The sequence below is a fragment of the Phocoena phocoena genome, chromosome 3 (assembly GCF_963924675.1).
Source record: "Phocoena phocoena chromosome 3, mPhoPho1.1, whole genome shotgun sequence".
Classification (NCBI taxonomy): Eukaryota; Metazoa; Chordata; class Mammalia; order Artiodactyla; family Phocoenidae; genus Phocoena; species Phocoena phocoena.
Genome location: NC_089221.1, coordinates 73,220,962 through 73,242,350, shown reverse-complemented (window position 1 = coordinate 73,242,350; position 21,389 = coordinate 73,220,962). Strand labels below are relative to the sequence as shown.

Genomic DNA, 21,389 nt, shown 5'->3' with positions numbered 1-21,389 from the left:
ACGTGAAATTCAATAATAATAATACCAAAAATGTAAGGTCATCAAAGAAAATTTGGATTCAAGAAATGGGGGGAAAAAAACGAGCTCAAACCAGAGCTTTAATTGTCTCCTAGGTATAACATGATTAGGTTAGGCACACAAGCAGGAAGTTACTTGTCTTAGGCATAAAAAATGTCAAAGTAATCAAAAACTATAAATAAAAACATGGATCACAGAGAAATTTACCAATTCCTATAACCCTTTCATCAAACTGCTAAAGAAAGTTCTATTTCAAGAAAATAAAAATACCAATGTGGGAGGGAGAGTGGGATGGGAGAGGAGGAGACCTACCCCTTTGGTGGGTGGTAGCTGGTAGCCCCAGGGTCCAGCTTCCCTTCAGCGAGCTTTTTATATCAGAGGCGCCAGAGCTGTTCCCGCTTCTTGTGCCCCAACAGGTCCCTTCTTTCACCACCAAGCTTCTCTCATGTGTGGTCTGAAACAACCCTTCCATTTCCTCCCCATCGACTGAACTCCCTAACCTTTTGTGTCTTATTTTCATCATCTCTCACCAAGGTTTCCAGCGACTTTGTTCTTGCCAAACTGGAGGACTAATCTCCCACTGATGCTAAATCCTTCCATTTGAAACATCTTTTCCTTCCTTGGCCTCAGAAACTTTAACTATGCTTTAGTTAGCTGCTTCTAATGATCCTTCTCTTTCCACATGGCACAGTGTCTTAAAACACAGATTTTGGAAGCAGATGGACTTGAGTTCAGACCCTTCCAGCTGCCACATTCTAGCTCTGAAGGTTAGTTAGGGCAGGTAACTGAACTTCTTAGTCCCATTCTTTCCATTTGTAAAATAGGGATGATAAAAGTACCCACCTCATCTGGTTGTTACAAGGAGTGAATAAAGCAATACATGTAAATGTTTTATGGCACAGTTCAGTGCCATAAAGGCAAGCCCTTGTGACATTAGTTACATGTATTCTATAATCAGGTTCTCTCCTCAACCTGTCCCAAAGAACTATTTTATAGTGTCAACGCTTGTTTATGTAGCTAACATTGAAATCACTAGCTTAAATGTGCTATGGGAACTCTAAATTCCTAATGCCCAAAATTGCATGTATCCTTCTCCATCTATTAAAACTTCTGGCCTTTTCTATTTAAGTCAAATGACTTAAATAAGAAAAGGCTATCTATCTCTTTGGTGATAGGGTAAATCTCATTAATTCACGATTTATGAGGCAGTATACGTAGTGGTTAAAGGGTACTTACGCTCAATTTCCAGTTCTGAAACGTATCGCTACGTGACCTAGGACAAAAAACTTAAAACTCTTTGTGCCTCTGTTTCCTCAATTGTAAAATAGGAAGAGTACTAGTGCCAACCTCATATAATGCTTAGTAGGTATTATATTAATGTTTATTAACACGTTTATTAAATAAAATAAAATTTACAGTGTGACCTTTGTATTGATTTAAATAGAAAACTAAAACAGTAATACTTTCATAGCACAAAACAGGGTGTTTTTTAATTAGTTCCTCTTCTTTCCTTTGAATTCTCATTGCCACTACCACTGTCCACTGCCACTGGTTACGTGACCCAACATAACCAGATGATGGTAAAAGCTCCCCACCCTGCCTCTCTAAACCCATCTCCAGGCATTCTTCTATTTTAATCCATTTTTTATTTAAACCCTAATTGCCAGATCAATCCTTTGGAACAATCCTTTCACACTGTGCCCTTTCGGACTACTCCATTGGTGACTCCCACCAATTCTCAGACAATATACAACTACCTCACCTTCGATGGCTTATCTAGTTCCCTATGCCAGGGGCAGGTCTTACCTAAGTGGAATTCCCAAGGTCACTAAACCCTTCAGGTCTTTATTCTTGTTCTTTTCCCCTGCCTAGAATGTGCCACATCCTATTTCTTCAAATCTTATCCATCTTTCAACAACCAAGTCTGATTCCACTTGCTCTGTGGAGCCTTTTCAAGCTAAGGCCCTCACCCACAGCTTATGCAATACTACCTAGTATCCTAGAGAAGAGGAGACTTTCTTCTACATACAACTTGGTTCTTACCATAAGGTTCATTTTCAGACTGTTATCTACATGCTTCATGTGTATATATCTTGCCTGGTATTTCCCGTTGCACAATCTCAGTACTGTGCATATGGTAGATGAGGTGGAAGCAGGTGAGTTCATAGATGAATGATGATCCTGATGGGGGATAAGTAGGGTTTGTTCAATTTTTTTTTTGCTTTAATTTCACTGCTGGATGATTAAATGGGCATTCATAGTCATGAATAGTGATACTATTTTGGCCACATTAATGAGCATACCTAAACTAGAATCAAATAGTTTAGTAAGTTCAACTCAAATGTATATTCATATCTGTGCGCAGAATGCTCTTTATTCATGTTCACCAAATTAACGTCTATGTGAAGGAAAGGTACAGTTAAATACCTAACAATTTTTTGTATAAAAAATAAAAGCCTTACATACTCAATACTATTGAAGTGGAGGCGCTTACAAGCTCTTTATAGGAAAGAAATGGTGGTGGAGGTGCTGGTTACACCTTCTTTCTAGTGGTTTACGTCCACGTACAATACTGAGAAGTTCTGCAAGTGTGAAATGCTATGAGAAAGACCAAAATAAAAGTCTGGTCTGCACTCTCAGTCCTACATTAGTTCCCATGTCTGAGGATCTTTTCTTAGTAACCCAGGAGGAAGAAAAGAAAGCCAGAAGGAAACGGTAGCCGAAGTTTTCCCTTCAGGATGGAAAGATAAATGTTTGTAAGCGGTTTCAAGGCAATGACACTTTAAATGAAGTAAACATTTAATTAATGGAATTTCTTACAGAAATTATTTTTAGAGTAAAGAAAATAGGTTAGTACTATGGGTTAAGTAATAATAATAATAATAATAGTAATAATAAAAACAATAACAGCAACAACAACCAGAAATGTATCTGGGTCCTAACAGAGCTAACCTAATCTCTCAACTAGTGGGATCCAGAAACCCACCCAGACTTAATGATTTAGTATCTGAATTTTAACAAGATGCCTACATCCAACTTTAGGAAACACTTTCCTAATCCATTTGCATCTACACAAACAAATGATCATAAATGTTTCACTGAATAATGATCCTTCGTGCTTCCCAATCCTCAAAACAAGGTCCAATTTTTATTCTTGTACTCAAACTCTTGAATTCCTTTTTCTTAAATAACAAAAGCAGAAATAACAAAGGATACCCTGCTTAACAAGCAATTAACTAAAACTTCCAGCTAATGAAAAATCTGTTCTGAGTAACGAACATTTTACAATTTCTGTCTGACTCTGCTTCAATCCACAAAGATATGCCTATAAGACACATGTTTTCAGACCCTACACACACAATGACTTTCCTGAGCTGACAGACTCAACACAACAGTGCAAGCTGCCAGGAGAGAAACCAGACCCTGGAGTAGCCATAAGGAATCAGTACTGAAGAGGTCACAGTTGGCTTCTGGCTTCCTTCACGTACAGCCAATGATTCTGCGTCTCAAAAATGCTAGATACTCAAAGCTAAAATAACATAAATTGCAGATTAAAGCAGAATCTATTGGCAGGAGTATCTACACAGAATCCTACCCGGGAAACAAAATGACATTGCAAGATGACATCCCAAAGCATTACAGAATGAGGAAACTGGACAAGTCACTTACAGTCCAACTTTTTGCTAAATTCCAGAGAACAGTCCTCTGAATTTTAAGGCGATTTCCTTGTCCCTTCTTAAGGAGAGGGCCTATGGAAGCTAAAACTCCCATACATCCAGCGGCTACCCAAAATTCATATTTAAGTATTTCAAATTCTCAGATATCCGGTGTCATCTGAATTCAGAGAGTATTTTTACATACATTTTTTTCTAGACTAATTTGCTCTTCACTTTCAGAAAAAGGTGCTTAAGCCATGCAAACAAAATACAGAGAAAACAAACAAACAAACAAACGTTTCCCTCTGGTTAAGTTTATTAATCAGAGTAAATGCAGTTCTATCTTATCATCTTTCTATGAGGAAACTTCTGTTCTTTTTTTAGATTTGGAGAATTGCTTTTCCTAACAGAACCCCCAGAACTGAGAACCCTGAACTGCAAACTTGTCCTTTGTCCTAGTTGTTTACCAGCCTTATCAGGGCACACATGGGCTGGCAATGTGATTCTAAGATAAAAATTCCTAAGATATAATTAGATGTTTTTCCAAGAAATATCACCAATGTCATGAAAATTTGTTTGCTCTCTTCTCCTTCATATTTAAAGATAATGATCTCACAATTTCTTGCCATTTAATCATTTTCTTTTAGATGAGTGAGAAACATTAACTTGGCACTGAAGAAAAATGCATACTTTTTTTTTTTTTTTTGCGGTACGCGGGCCTCTCACTGTTGTGGCCTCTCCCGTTGCGGAGCACAGGCTCCGGACGCGCAGGCTCAGAGGCCATGGCTCACGGGCCCAGCCGCTCCGTGGCACGTGGGATCCTCCCGGACCGGGGCACGAACCCGTGCTCCCTGCATCGGCAGGCGGACTCTCAACCACTGCGCCACCAGGGAAGCCCCGAAAAACACATACTTTTAAAATAAACAATACTGAAAACACAGATCTTATCTTAAAACTTCTGCGACATTTAAACCTACTTTTCTCCAACAACACACTTCTTAAAGCTTATACAACATAAATATAATGAAAATAATGTTATACCCCTGAATTTAACTATAAATGATAAATGACAGAAAGATATAGTCCAAGCTAGTGATGCACAAGCTTTCTTACCGTGCCTTTCAGACTCATTAGTTCAATTCTGAACAAAAGGGATAAAAAGAGAAAGGTAGAAAATCACAAATGCATGTTTGCTAAGTTGCAGAAGAATACTCTCTAGCCCAGTGCAAGAAGTGCTGTGAAAACATCTTAAGTTCTCTACTGAACTCCATCTTTGCTAGAGACTAAAAACCGGTTTTGGAAAAAAAAAAAAAAAAAAAAAAAAAAAATCTTTCACTGCCACCTGCTGGTAATTTATAGTCAGTGGTTCTCAAAGATGCTTGAATGACACAAATTCTAGATTAAAGCAGAATCTTTTGTCTTTTAAAGGAAGAACATTAGATACAATATATGTTTCGAGAAATACAGACTATCACATTTTCCTGATGCTGATTGCTTCCCTCACTGACACACTGCCCTGAAAGGAAGTCAGAGGCCATTACATTTTTATTCTTCCCCTTTCCACAAAAGCCATTCGACTTAGTCCTAGGCCAGCAATAAAGATTTAAAACCAAATGGTCTTGGCAGACCTGTCTACAGAGTATTCACAACTCAAACACTTGAGGTCAGCTAGAGAAATTTTACTTTTAGCCAAAGACCCACAGGCCAAACTGTATTTTTTAAGACTTCTCTACAGGAAACTTAAACTATAAGAATGGGAACATATAGTTGATGGAGGATCCCAAATGAGAGGTCCAAGACTGGAACTGGAATCCCCCCACTGGCAAGATTCTGTAACTGGAGATATAAACGTGATTTTAAAATTCATAAATGAAAGGGTAGGCCCAAGTTCCTGCAGTCAGCTTCATTCTTTTTTTTGGAGAGTCTAAGAATTTTTCAAAGGCTTTGCTAAAAGGTTTTAAAGGAGAAAATTATTCTCTTTAATTTAGAGAGGATTTCTAAAAATCAAAGTAGATAGGTAAAACATTTTGAGGAAACAGTACTTTCTATCCACAACCTATCAACAATTCGTCCTGCCAAAAATAAACTACGGAAGTTCTTTTTTAGTTACGTCACATGACAAGTCATACATTGTAGGATTTTTCATGCCACGTTGCTTTATCTATTCTAAAAATATACTGAATAACATGGATTTGACTATTTTCTCCAAAATTAATGTTAAGTATAATGTGAATCTGAAGGCAGTGTCCCAAGATATAAATCCTGTCTTTTTTTTACATCCCTAGACATGAGCAAATTTGTCTGCTAGGACACTGAAGAGTTGTCTGTAATTCTATGGTTCTATAATTAAGACTTGTACAAATTCTGCTGCCAAAAAATCACCAGAGTGGGTGGTGAATACAGCCAAGTAAACTCTAATTATGGAAGGTGGGTTTTCTAAGATCTTAAATACAAGAAGCGAAGGCAAGATCAGACAACTAAGATAGCTACCAAGGCAATATAAATAGTCTTGTCAAACTCAATGTAAGCCCCCCTTTGGTAACAGCTGTTACCTCTCATAGTTCATAGGTACTTTAAAAGCACAATCTGGGATCTTCCACTTAGAATTCAGCACTTCATTTTTCCCTAAAAAGTAGTTATGAAATTTACTCATGTCATTTTCACTCCTGGGACCAAAAAAGGCAAGAGAAGTCCAATGTCCCAGATAATTTTCCATTTTATATTTCAGCTCCTCCTGTAGTATTATTTTTAAAGGTTCTGTTAGGAGTTAAATAGAATGCCATTAGCATTCTAAAATGCGTGCAACTCCTAAGTGTAAGGACAGCACAATAAATTTACGTAAACTGAACACATGCATACACCAGCACACAATCAGGCACCAGCATTTTCTGCACTTCAGATGTGCACCCACCTACCCAGAAATGAGGAAATTTTATAAAACAATATTACAAAGTTTTCTCAATAATAACATTATATAGTGTATTCTTCTGGTTGAAACTGTAATTACACTCTTCAAGTAGAAGTGATTATGCTTTTTCCTGTTTGCTTATATAGATGTCTATGCCCATCTTACTCCTAATCAACAAGCTGCATGAATTTCTCACTTGAGCCCACCCCAAATATCACCTCCTCTGTGAAGACTTCCCTTACCTTCGCAGAAATATTAAGTCCTCAACTATATTTACAAATAGTCTGTGTTCACACTAATTACACTGCATTAGAGTTATCTGTATGTACATCTACTGTTCCAGACTGTGAATATCTCATGGACAGAAAAGGCATTTAATTTCATCTTTTTGATCTGCCTTCCGGGTTTTAAACTGTGTGCTTTAAAATGCATGCTAATGAATGACTCAATGCTTTTCACACTATTTCTTCTGCCATAGAAACGGTTTTTCAAAAAAGAATGTTCTACCAAACTGTATTCTATAATATTAAATGAAGCAAAATATATTATCCAGATGTCTTAAAGTATATATCATTTTGGGCTTCCCTGGTGGCACAGTGGTTAAGAATCCGCCTGCCAATGAAGGGGACACGGGTTCAAGCCCTAGTCTGGGGAGATCCCACATGCCACGGAGCAACTAAGCCCATGCACTACAACTACTGAGCCTGTGCTCTAGAGCCCGCAAGCCACAACTACTGAGCCCCCGTGCCACAACTACTGAAGCCCGCACACCTAGAGCCCGTGCTCCACAATAAGAGAAGCCACCGCAACGAGAAGCTGCACAGGGCAACGAAAAGTAGTCCCCACTCATCGCAACTAGAGAAAGCCTGCACGCAGCAACAAAGACCCAATGCAGCCAAATATAAATAAATAAATAAACAGTATATATCATTTTAATGCCCTCCATATAAAGGATCTGTAACAGAGCATATTTTATTCAGATTAAATTAAAATGTGCTCATTTTAACATATATACACATTAGTAATACATAAATAGACAATATGATGCTTCATGATAAGCAGCAGTTATTTTCTTGTAAGCGGTGACACTAAGGTATTTCTCTGTAGAAAGTTCACAAAAGACACTTTTTAGACCTGATACTCTCATTTCCTCTTACTGCTCTCCTTCCCCAGCCTCCTCCACTACAATTTAAACAAGCTTATTTCAACTAAATTGAGATTAAACTTTACTTATACTCAAGGATCACAGAAGAAGAAACATGAACATCACATGAAAGTGGGAAATCCCAGCGCTCTCCTACCTGTGTACCTAAGCTGGCTGCCATCATGTGAGTCAGAAGTTTAGCTGCAAACATGGAATACTTGGCACAGAAGATATGGGAAAGAACAGCCAGGCAGAGACCTGTAGAAACAAAAAAAGCCCATGTGTGGTTTTACAATCCATGAATAAACAGAAGCATGGTAAAATCTCTGGAAAAGGTAAGCACATAAGGCCTCATAGCACAACATCTCAGGGAACATTCATGTTCCAATTTCAATCCAGTCCACTTGACAAGACATATAAAATCCTCACACTTATTAAGCCCAAGGGTAACGTTAAATTTCAAATATCTACTTGTTTACTTCCCTACTAAAAGGAAAGCACAAATTAAGCAGATTAATAATTTAGACAAGTTTTACTGTTTAAGAAAAGAATCAAATTCCAATCTAATTTTCCATGATCAGGTGGCTTGCTAAATAGAGACACTTAGGGAGGTGAATAGGATTTTTCAGGCATAAAATTGTGAATGGTGCTACCAAAACTCAGGTTTGGAAATTACCCCTTTTTGTCTACTAGAAATAATTATGTAATTACAACAGTGGTGATTATGAATTTTTAAAGCAACCTGGGTGCCAAAACCAGGAACAAAATGTGTTCTTTCTCACTGAGATGCTTTTTAACCTAAACATCTACATTTCCAAGTAGTGTGAAGAACATTATTCTTATTTTCTTTAAATCTACTTGAATTTACCTACCTATACTACTTCAAGGGGAAGATCAGAATCTCAGGGCTAACGCATACATCTTTTATCTTGCAATTTGTATAAATTTCTTTTAATGTTAGGTTTTAAATGTAGAACCTATATATATTTTATAAATATTTCCTGCCTTTTAAAATTTAAATGTGCTGCACAAAGTAACCTATTTGCTTTATCACTTAAGCCTTTTACTCCACTCTCATCCTCAGTAGGGTTATTTTGTCTAAGAAGTGTTGAAACATAACAACTGGCTTGTGTATGCTGCTTTGCCCTGTACTCTGCATGCATTAGCTCATTCATCAACACCTCCATGGCAAGCAGGAGACGCTGCATTTGTTTAACATTTTGTTTCTTCATTATCTTTTCTGAAGCCATGGAACAAACTTCTCAAGTACGTACACCACATGTTAGCATAAGTGGACTGGATATCTGCAAAATGCGCACATGGGGTCTGTGACTAATTGTCAGCACAGAAATGCCTCTCAGAAATCCTTCTGGGAAAAGCTTTCAATATGTTTAGGTTTGCATTAGGTAGACAAAGTTCCACACAGGAAGTGAGGCTTTGCATTAGCCAAGGCTTTCAGCCTAGAAATTTGGCCAAGAAATCAGGAGTAATCCACTTTTAGGAAGGCTGCCATGAGGTGTTCTGGGACAGGTGTGCAGGTCCTGGGGCTGCCTGCCCAATCCTCCCACACAGGTACACAGTATAGCCAGAAACTGCATTTTTACTTAGGTAGCTTATAAACTATTTAAGCTGTTGCTCCAAACTCACAAATGTACACTTTGAACTTCCTGTGATGGTCAGAGTCACCTTAAACTGAAGGTTCAGGTTGAGTGTGAGAGTGTGTGTATGAGTGTGTGTGTGTGGGGTCTGTGTGTGTTACCACACTGACTTAAAAGCAGGGCCTTGGAAGTCTCATTTCATTGCCGGCCACATGATCACAAATATGTGCTTTACTATGAGTTTACTGTGGTGGATGGTAACAATATGAGGCAAGGGGATTAGGGCTGGGCAAAGGAGAAATACTCCTGAGTCACCTGTTTCTTTCTAGTTCACAAGAAGAACTTATTCACAGCCTTTTCCCCTAACTTGGTAATTCTCCACTATACTCCCATTTCATGATACAAATTTAGTACAGTTAAACTTGACCAGATCAGTAATATTTAATTAAGTCTATGAAGCTTCAATTAAAATGCTAGCAGGACACCTGGTGGCAGTCCAGGATTCAAAGCCAGTGGCAGGAGAATGGGCTAGGTTCTATTAGCCTGTAAGTGTAATGTATGATGATTATCTAGATGCATTTTTTATTTAGGAGAAAAGAATGCGGCTAAAAAAACCTCAAGTGGCCTAGCCTCAACTGGCCTTGGGAGAGATACTGAATACCTTAGATTTAAAGAAATAAATACTTCAATTACCAAGTTCCTAAACACTATATGCTACGTATTTATCTTTTATTTTCTTATCTGATATTGAAGAGCTGTATTCAGCATCCATAATTTAAATTTACAAGTCAGTTTTTTAAAAATTGTAACCTTTTTTTGGTTTAAATTCCCTTAATATGTAAATCACAGGGTACAAAAAGGTATAATTATAAATAGAAATTTTTTAAAATGAAGTGTAACAATTCCAGGTATTGCCTAAAGGTATACTCTAAACAGGTTTGTAAAAACTGATTCCTTGGCAATTATGTAGAAAAACAAGTTGCTGATTGAATAATTTTCATTTGATTTTTCCCTAGCACTATGTAGGTTACAGAATCTGTTGGAAAAAAGCAATTAATCAGTTTACTAACACAAATAACTTTTCTATATGATTAGACAGTAAGATGGAAGATAAATTACCCTTAACAAAATGATAACATTGATAATCTTTGATTTAGATAAGAAAAACTCTAAAGAACCACTGGATTCTTTTGCAATTACCAAAGTGGACCAAAGATCTTATCTATCTATACAATATTCGAATGTTTGTATGTGTATATACATATGTACTGTTTGTATATGAATATAGATATCCAGTAAATAACTACTGTTTGGCATCACTTACAAATGGGACATACTGTCCAAATCACTGAAGTTTATCCCTCCACAAGCCAAACATTAACACTTTTTCCCATGAAAATCTCTTTAAAATATTTATACATTTTGTATTGCTTTACTTATGTATCTCTGTCTTCTCTACAGATCAATCTAAAAACCAAATGATCACTAGATTATTAAATCAGTTATTCGTTTGTTAGCTTAGGTTTTTTTTCTCTTCTCCCACCTAATGTTAGCTGTAACTGTCACCTTTTTTACTTTTTGTTGCTCATCTCTATTGATTCCCATATTCCTGCAACTCTCCCTTCAGCGTGATGCCTCTTGATTACAGCTACTAATAAGCTAAGGACAGGAAAACAAAACTGTCAATCCTGAAAAGTTTTCTAGGGTAAACAAAAGTCAATACAAAACACCTTAGAGTACACAACTTCTGTGTATTAGAGGGAAGGGTTTACTCCAGAGGGAAGAGGTTGCCAGGAGACCAGCCTCTGGGTAACCTATGAAGTTCAATACAGTAGCCACTAGCCACATGTGGCTATTTAAATTTTAATTAATTAAAATTAAATAGAATTTAACATTCAGGCTCCAATTGTACCAGCCATATTTCAAGGGCTCAATAACCAGATGTAGCCAGTAGCCACCACACTGAAGAGGGCAGAACATTTCCATCATCGAAGAAAGATCTACTGGAGAGTGCTGTGTTAAACTGTCCCAAGACTGTTTATGAAAGGTCACAGAACACAATTCTGGTCAAAGAGATGTGCAGGAAAATGCTCTGGGTGGTTTTCAGGAAAGTTTTCATTGCTCTTAAAACTGGATCCAGATAAGTGCTTTTCCCTTGGCAAGCCTAGGCAGAGTTATGGGATGCTTAGAGCTGCTGCAGCCAGCTCAAGACCACGTAGGGGCAAGGCGGAGAAAATAAAATAAAACCTTTGAGGAGAGCAAAACAGACAAATGTAAAGAGGCTGGGCCCCTGATGATGCCACTGGGGTGCTGAACTAATCAACCCCGAAACTAAATTCTGCTTATTTAAGATATTTGACTTGCTTTCTGTCACTTGCAATCAGGGCCATCCTAAACAATACATGTTATTATAGATACATAGCTAGAGAAATCCAACATTTTTATGCCATGTCAGAATTAGACTAAGCTCTCTGACTTCTTTATCACCTGCAGTAACCCCTTAAAACTGCTTTTTTTTTTAAGTTGATATTTTTTCGATTCTTCTTGTAAATAACTCCCCATTAGATAGAATGAAACTGTTTTGATAATTATAATGTCTATCTTAGGACAACAATTACTGTGAATACGAAATTAATATCTTTAGAAGAGTCTGACACAGAAATTTAGTAAATATCTCTTATATTTAAAAATAATTAAAAATGAATGGGTGGCATCTGATAAGAGTTTTTTTCCTAGAAAAACAATTAGAATATCAGCTTGTAAAATATAAAAGCACAACTAGAATATTCTTTTTTTTTTTTAGAATAGTCTTACAGTTTAATAAACCTGAACAAAAGAATAAGCATGCTTCAAAGTATTCTGGATTGGGCTGATTTACTTATCCTGTAAGTCTTAGTATTTAGCAATTTATAGACAATTATCTCCTGTTACTTACTGTAAACAATGACATTGTGTTGGCATTTATATACTTAGTAATCTATACAGTAAATAAAACTATTCATCATTTAAAAGGGAAAGCTTTAGTTTGACTAATGTGTTAAAGGATTTCTCCACCATAAGAGAACAAAAAAGAACAGATGTGAGGTCTCAGCGTAAAAGCACTTCAAAACAGGAGACTCACCCACCTACAAGTACATCAAACATGACCTAGTTCATGTATTGATGTTAAAAACGAAGTGGATTATGGAACGTTACAGCGTCTCATTAAGTTCATAAGGCCATATGCATTGTACTCCAGAGTCAAAATTAGGATGATTTTAACCCAATGTCTACCTCTGATAGACCAACATCAACAGAGTTATGGGAAGCAGAGCAGGTTTCTTTGATATTATTCTCCGAATAGTAATAGTACCTCAAACCATGCTTAGGTTCCTCAATAACTATATAATTATGGCATTATCATCTAAAGTTATTGTAAGTTGTGATTCTTCCAAATCACCTTTGAGGCGAGTCCCATAACGTTACACTGCTGTGCAGTTATTTACTCGTCCTTTCTATCTTTTTTTAGCTTCAAGGGATAACTTTAATTTCTTGGAATTTGACAAACTGGTTTACAATTTTAAAAGTCACAAGTATATAGCCTAGTCTTTCACCTTTCTAAATGGAGGATTATTAACTTCTTGGCCTACATGCCCATTTCATACACTTGGATCATTTTAGTTGTTCTGCTCTAGTAAAGTAACCAGAACTGTAAACTAGAATTGGAACAGATACACTGTGATCTATCCTGATTTTTTTTAGAAAGGGTTTAATTCCTGTCTAATTGTATGTTACCGCATTTCATGAAAAGAGTTTGTCAGATTGCTTCCAAATTCAGAGGGATATTTGGTGTGGCCTGATCTAAATTAGAGAATGTGTATGTAAGATATATAAAAGTCTCTTGCCTCGTTCCTGGGGGCCCTCAGAGTGATAGAATGTCATCCTCCCCAGAAGCTGAAACTGAGCACAAAGATAGGACTTTATGTCTCCTGATCCACAGAACGTGCAATCCATGTTACAATATGTCATGGACAGAGGGGAAAAAACCCAATAATTTCAAATATGAGTCCAAGTCAAAAGTAATAAATGTAGATATTAATATGTGGGTGTTGGTTCTCAAATACATGAGTAAATCTATGCAGCCTTTTCAAGAGTTAGTTGCAAAAATGCATATTTATTAACAATTCTCTCAGGAAATATCTTACAGTCCTGCTAGTCTTCTAAAAAAAATCAAGGTAACATTCTCTCTTTAGTTTTTAAAACTCTTTGCTTTGATGTTTAGTATTTAGAACAAGCAAAGGATTTTTGTGGGTTATATTAGCACTTAGATTTATGTCTCTATGGAAATACATGAAATGATATCTAAATAGATTTTATTTCAGCATTTTACCTTTTGGCTCTATTTCATCAGTCTATGAAATTTCTGTAAATAGATTACATCAAAGTAAAATAGGATGTCTCAATCTGATTTTGGAACTCTGTGTACCTAGAAGAATCTATTAAGCAAGAAACATCATTCTTATGGAAGATGCTATTAAGAATAAGAAATTATTAACTTTTGCTACTGAATCTAAGTTAGGTTTAGAATTAAGATACATTAAGGAAAATGTATAACTTTATAAAATGAAATTATAATGAAAATATTTTAACTAGGACACAGAACATTAAATTATAGTAGAAAGATTTAACAACCAGGACAAAGAAGAATAATTAATTACATGCTTCTACCTCCACAAAATTTTCGTAATTGATAAAGATTGCTAGGGGACTGTTTGCACACCAAGTAAAAGACATAAATTCAATGATAATCACATTTACACACAAAATATCATGAAAGCAGAATGTCTGAGTTAGTATATCTACCACCCTGTTAACACAATTTAAGCATAATTTTTTTTTTTTTTTTTTGCAGTACGCAGGCCTCTCACATGTTGTGGCCTCTCCCGTTGCAGAGCACAGGCTCCAGACGCGCAGGCTCAGCGGCCATGGCTCATGGGCCTAGCCGCTCCGTGGCATGTGGGATCCTCCCAGACCGGGGCATGAAACCGTGTCCCCTGCATCGGCAGGCGGACTCCCAACCACTGCACCACCAGGGAAGCCCTAACACAATTTAAAATCATATATTGTGGGTATGGAAATGGAGGTATTAGGCCCAGGTCTTACAACTAGACAATGGCAGGACCAGGATTTGAACCCAGGCCATTTGGCTTCAGAGTTACCCTATACCCAGTCCTCTGTGTAGCATGTTGTTCACAGAAGCTGCTGTACATCTGTAAAAGATGACTCAGGGCATAGAATGGATGAGGGTGGGGACAGAAATGTAGTGTAAGGAATTCTCAGACTCCCAACCACAAAATCAAAACAGCAAATGAGAATAATTCTATAGTTATTCAAAGCTAAGTTATAGGTAAATAGTTTGACAGACATTAACACAACTCAAGTTCCTATTCCTGCCAGAAATGGGACCTAGATGTAGAAGGTGAAAGACAATTTCTTTTTTAACACAGTGGTTAAGCCATATTTAGAGCTTCTAGACTGCAGAATACAAATCAACCCAAGGGATAGGTTTATTTTCTAATGAAAATACAAAATGCTTTGTTTATATTACCTCACACAATCCTGATATTCCACTGCAGAATCTGCCTTCTAAATCACAGCACTATCAACTATACCCTTTCTTACTATCTAGTTTCTATCCCACACTGTACTTTATATTACAGATGAGTTGGAACTATGTCTTGTTCTTTCCTTTCCCTCAGTACAAAGTTGGTCCTCCATAAACAACTGCTGTATGAATTAATGAACAAGACCATGGGAAAGTATATTTTCTCCTTGTGTTGATGAATTACAGTACGTCCACATCTTGCATATATAAAAAGACTCCGGGAAAACAGGTTTTATTCTCATCGATATTTTAAATTGTTGACTCAAAAATACTGTAACTCACCTGAGATACATATAAATCCAGAAGAGAAAAAAGCTTCGTTGTATGAAGACAAGTTGTCAGTCTGGGCATAGACTGCATACACGGACATGTATGAACAGGCACATTCCACGTAGTCTGAAGTGTCCTCAACCACTTTGCAAAACTGACTGTCAGACAACCAGCTAGGGCAAAAACACAATCGTCACTACTCCTCTTTCATCAATACTTTAGGCGTTGAGATGGCTTTTAAAGAAAAAATAACTTACTGAACCTAAGTGTTCTTTACTCAAGACGTAAGCAGACCACATTTTCAAGAAGAAACATTGGAGGGAACATCTTGTCCAAGACATGACACAAAGATCCCACAGATACTTTAAGAAGCAGCCTAAATACTAACTAAACCTGCAGAAGCATTCCCAATACCGAAGAAGCTGGTCCTCTCAAAAGAGCAGTATCACGTCCCTACCTAATCTAAAGCAAACACACTCAAGGTGTTCAACAGAAAGTACTCTTCCCTAGCGTTCAAGAATACCAAAAGGTCAACATAGCCATCAAATGTGCAGTGTTCACCCTTCCTCATTTTTCACAACTCCTTTATTTTGAGCCACATAAATTACTTACATGCTTTTCTAAGTTTCCTAGCTCATTTTGTTTGGATTTTGAGCCAGTTGTATTATGTAAATGTTTCCCAGGGTTCTTTCAGGTGTTTCCTTCTATAAGGTTTGGCTTTTACCACAATAACTGTCATGATTATAGCAAATACAGTGTCACATTCCATGCCTTCCGAGCATCCCTCAGTGACTACTGATTGAGCCTCTTCCCTTCCAGTGCCTCTTGATCCCTTTACTTTTCTAAGGACTTAAAACTTCTTAATCCCAACTGCAGATTCAAGCTTGAAACATTCAGTATTAATTGTATATTGAGGATTGTAGAGTGTATTAGGTTTAAGATGTGTCCTCGGACATTAGGAATTTCAATGGAAAATTATTTTTTTACAACGAGACTAAGGAGAGTTTTGGTGTTTGAAGGACAGTTGGTTACCCAACTAAGCTGTTGAACCCTCTTTAGAATTTTAGTTGGTGTGGCTGTAAGTCAGTAACAAACAGAACCTAGTGACTGATTTGAACCCTAAACCTTCTAAGCCAGCAATTCCTGACCCTGCAGCCCCGGTTGAGCTCCCAGAGAGAGAACTGCTCAGAAACATGTCTTAGGCCAAGGAGAATTAAAGAAAGAATCATGCCCTTCTTCTCATTCTTGTGCATGGCTTTAATCCCAAAATGTACTCCAAGTCATATGTGGACTAGAATTATAAATCCCTACTACTCCCTCTAAACATAGAGCAGCAGATCCAGAACCACAAGCCCAGATGGAAGGGGTCAAAAGAAATTCCTTCCCTGCTCAATAAATTAACCAATAACCACAGGGAGGTTATCTGAATTGAGTAGAACTCACACTATGTCCCAAGGAAGTAGTAATAATAAAGGAGTACATAATGTGTTAAACACATATTTAAATTGTTTGGTTGCGTTTGCCACCTGCACAAGGCTAGACCATTTCCTATGCTGCTTTGTCTCATTTAGTGTAGAGGTTATTCTCCAGTCTAAAATCTCACCTGAGACCTCTATGTTCAGTACAGGAAAAAAAAAAAAAACTGGGCTTAATGATACTAGAATGGGGAAGGAGCAAATTCTGATTTTAAAGAATTATTAACAAGTACCTTGCAGCAGCCTGATTCCAAAGGAGACACAGAGATGTCTGGGGAACAATTCTAGGCTCAGCAGCATAAATCCTGTAGAGAATCTCATTGTTGTTGGTCAGGGGTTGTGAACTCTGGCCTTTCACACTCAAAGATAATACCTACAATGCCAAAAAGAATAGAAAATGTAATGATTTTTTTCAAATTAATGTCATGACTGAATCTCCCATTCTGAACTTTGCTTCATTTTTCTGGTCATTTTAGTTACTTGCTTACTGTCACTGTTATTCATAGCTTATGAATGCAGGCTGTCTGGTTGGTTTTCCACTGCAAACATTCTACCTCTGCTCCAGCTGCTGGGCAGTCTCCAGCTGACAGACTTTATTGTCAGACTTCATCACACGTGGGATATACAATACAATATAGCATTAGAGAAGGCTATGGGGTTTTTTTTTCACTTTCTCCACTTATATATATATATTTTACTTAATAAAACATGAAGGAAATATTTCCAACTATTTTTGAGACTAAACATTCTACAACTAGCTCATAAAGATAGGACGTGTTTCGTAATTAGCTCACCATGTCTAGCATTTACCACAAATCTGGTCAAGTGAATGTATCCTGAGGAATATGTTTGCTAAGGAAAAATCAGATTCTAACCACATAATTCTTTAAATGATAGATTACCTTATTTTTCAGGGCATGAAGATTAGTTCCAGTTATAAACCACTGCTGGCTGCTATACTCTGTAAACTGGACTAATTCACATATACTTTTCCCGGCCATTATTTCTGCATCCGGAACATCCAATAACCTCTCTGGAATTCGAATATAATCACCTTCTTTTCCTTCAAACTTGTGCCCATTGATTTGCTGAGGGTACCAGTGAAGAGCCAGTATGGACAAATACGGGCAACTGTCAAGGATGGTTTTGCTTCTATGACAGAAAAGCAAAGGTTCTGCTAAAATGGCATGCATTTGCATATATATTTGCAAATATTTGTTAAATTTTTTAAAACATACTTGTTAAAAACTTATTTGTTAAAATTCATCACATTGGAGCTCCTTTCTTTATGTATAACCATGACACCACCTACCCAGGAGCAGTAAAGAGAATGTGCTTTCAGTTCTTTTATGGTGAATTGTTAGGATTTTCTGCACAGAACTTTCTGCATCCTCTGGCCTGATCCCCCTTATAACCTAAAACATGGGCTTTTGCAAGCTGTTTCACAGATATCAGATCTGTGGTTATAAAATGTACTTTTCTGTATTAGTCACATCAGCATTGGTGGAATAGGTTGAGGAAAGGATGCACCACTAAACAGAAACTCTGCTTTATATTCAAGAATATCACAAAACTTACATACCTAGAGCCATGTTTTCATCAAGTTTACCTCACCCCTTTCTAAGCCATCAGAGCATTTCCAATTTAACCATATATCTGATAAAAGAAACAGCCCTGAGCAGGGATCTTTATCCATTTAACAACTGTTTTCAACATTCCCTAGGCACGAGATCCTGTGCTCAGTGAAATTGCTTCCAAACCTCAGTGTGTGTTGAAATCACCTTGAAGCTTGTTTTAAAACACAGATTTCTAGATCACATCCCATTCTTACTAAATCAGAAACCTTGCCTGGAGGAGGCTAGAGGTTCTATGAATCTGTATTTTTTAACCAGTCCTCCAAAAAATCTGGTACATTTTTTCTGTGGATCTATCATGTTTGCAAACAATGAAGAGACACAAAGGTGAATCATACCTGAATTCAATCATACCTGCCTCAAAAAGAATAGAGAATATATTAGGATAAAAATCATGCATTAAGTTTTAAAAGTTACATGGGCCACAAGAGATGCTGAGTATATATAAGTGTATCATGGATACAAATACCTCATCAAGGCCCCTAACCTGGGAAATGGAGTTGAGAATTTTAAACAGAAGATTTGAAAAAGAAAAGAAAGGGTAAGGGCTAACTTTTTCCTCTAGCTATATACTCTCTTTTAAAAAAATCTTTAACTACCACATTTGAATTGGTACCTTTAAAATCTATCTTTAGTCCAGCCATTCATCCAGGCTCTAGACCCCTGTGTCCAAGACTCCTATTAAAACAGTTCAATCCATATAGGCCATCTGCACCTCCACAACAGCTTATAAAAAGCTCATCTCTTCATCTTCCCATCTAGCTTCCTACATCTTCACTGGTGACTCAGAGCTAAAAAGCTGCCACTGTCGACCTCCCCACCCCTGACCAGGTACAATGTGACTGAGACCAGTGAACCTACGCCCTACCCACCCACCCTGGAATCTTCTGATATTTAGCTCATCAGCGCTATCAGGGACCCCATTACGTTGGCATTTTGAGACGAACACAACAGGTACAGTGACTCTACCCAACCTTGACACAAGTGTGTCAAATCCCTGGCCCCTTAAGAGGGTCTGACGACAACTACACTCTCCCTGACACTTTAACCTCCTATATCCATGCCCTTCCAATGCACTTACTTTGATCAATGCCCAAATCTGCTTTACACCTAGGTTTAAATGAGGGGGAAAAACCCACATTAACATGTAGATTGGCACCACTACAAATCCACAATGACCGACTTCAGTCAGACCCTCAATGCCACTTGACATTGTTTTTACTTGGCTTCCAAATGATTGTTCTAGATACCATCATTCTCCTCAATATCCCTGCTCTATTCCCAAACCCTTCACTCCCAGTAGATGCCCCTGAATACTGCTTAAGACAATGTATAAATAATGCATATGAGAATGGTCAACATCTTTAGAGTTCCCTGAGTTAAAAAAAACTCATCTTTAACATAGTCCTCAACATGATCGCTCTAAAATCCTAAATCGGATTCCTACACACACATACACACACCCTACCTAACGTATTCTATATTCAATATTTAAAGGTTGATGATCTCCCCAATTGATGATTTCCCCAAATGTGCCATGCTTGCTCCTCTTGCCTGACTGCCATTATACATGCGAAACAGCAAGCCTGCAGCCAAAAACATACTGATTCCTTTATTCATTCTATTCACTCATTATACCATAACCACTGAGAATCTACCATGTACCAGACACTGTTCTAGGCCCTGAGAATACATTAGGCAACAAGACAGAAAAAGCCACTCCTTTTGTGCATCTTATACCCTTTTGAGTTCTCACCAGGCCTTTGAGAGCAAAGATGGAATCAACATTCACAGCAGGGTAGATGGTTCACGTCTACCACTGTCTCAACATCCTGGTGATCTTGCACAAATATGGAAAAACAAAGAGAAAGGACTGAGACTATACAAAGCTATGAACTATTTGACTTCACTGAACAACACTTTTAATCAGACATGTCCCACTAAATAACAATAATTGTTTTTTAAATAACATAGTACTCTGTGAAAATTGGAGGGAAATATCAACTTCCAACCATGTTCTATTATGAGCTATTTTTATGTTAAGTCAAACAGAATTAAAACATGGTTTAGGTCTTTGTACTACAATGATCCAATTTACCTTATGAATGTAATTTATCAATAAAAGACCAGAACTGGAGAATATTAACATATAGTTACAAAATTAACTATATAGTTAATACACAAACCACATTTTACTTTTTCCTCTTCCTCTTACTTGCTCTCTGCCCTGAAACTCCAGCCATGAAACAACATTTCTGAAGTTCAGCAACATGTTCTAAAACAACAGACTCTGAAGTTCAACAACATTCAGAGAACTGCCTCCAAATGGATGAAATTGAACCAAAACTCTAGGGAGAAACACAATTAACAGTATATTAAAGTATGTCTAAAAGTTAATATGGATCAACAGAACAGAATAGAGAGCCCAGAAATAAACATGCACACCTATGGTCAATTAATCTTAAACAAAGGAGGCAAGAATATACAATGGAAAAAAGACAGTCTCTTCAGCAAGTGGTGTTGGGAAAGTTGGACACACACTTCAAGTAAATCAGTGAAGTTAGAACACACCTTCACACCATACACAAAAACTCAAAATGGCTTAAAGACTTAAACATAAGACATGACACCATAAAACTCCTAGAAGAAAAGCATAGGAAAAACATTCTCTGACATAACTCACACCAATGTTTTCTTAGGTCAGTCTCCCAAGGCAGTAGAAACAAAAAGCAAAAATAAGTAAATGGTACCTAATCAAACTTACAAGCTCCTGTGCAACAAAGGAAACCATAAACAAAACGAAAAGAAAACCAACAGACTGGAAGAAAATATTTGCAAATAATGTAGCTGACAACGGCTTAATCTCCAAAATATACAAACAGCTCATGCAACTCAACAATAAAAAAACAAAAACCCAATCAAAAAATGGGCAGAAGATCTAAATAGACATTTTTCCAAAGAAGACATACAGATGGCCAATAGGCACGTGAAAAGATGCTCAACATGGCTAATTATTAGAGAAATGCAAATCAAAACTACAAT

General features: G+C 37.2%; 1 protein-coding gene across 1 annotated transcript in view; it reads right to left on the bottom strand.

Annotated features, from left to right (window-relative positions):
* ADGRV1 (adhesion G protein-coupled receptor V1) overlaps window positions 1-21,389 on the bottom strand; it is a 542,990-nt gene that overhangs the window by 284,169 nt on the left and 237,432 nt on the right. Inside the window, exons 80-83 of the mRNA XM_065873671.1 lie at window positions 17,616-17,865; window positions 16,947-17,086; window positions 15,251-15,411; window positions 7,884-7,984 (exon numbers count right to left, since the gene is read on the bottom strand). Of these exons, the coding sequence (XP_065729743.1) occupies window positions 7,884-7,984; window positions 15,251-15,411; window positions 16,947-17,086; window positions 17,616-17,865 (652 nt within the window). The remainder of the gene's footprint in view (window positions 1-7,883; window positions 7,985-15,250; window positions 15,412-16,946; window positions 17,087-17,615; window positions 17,866-21,389) is intronic.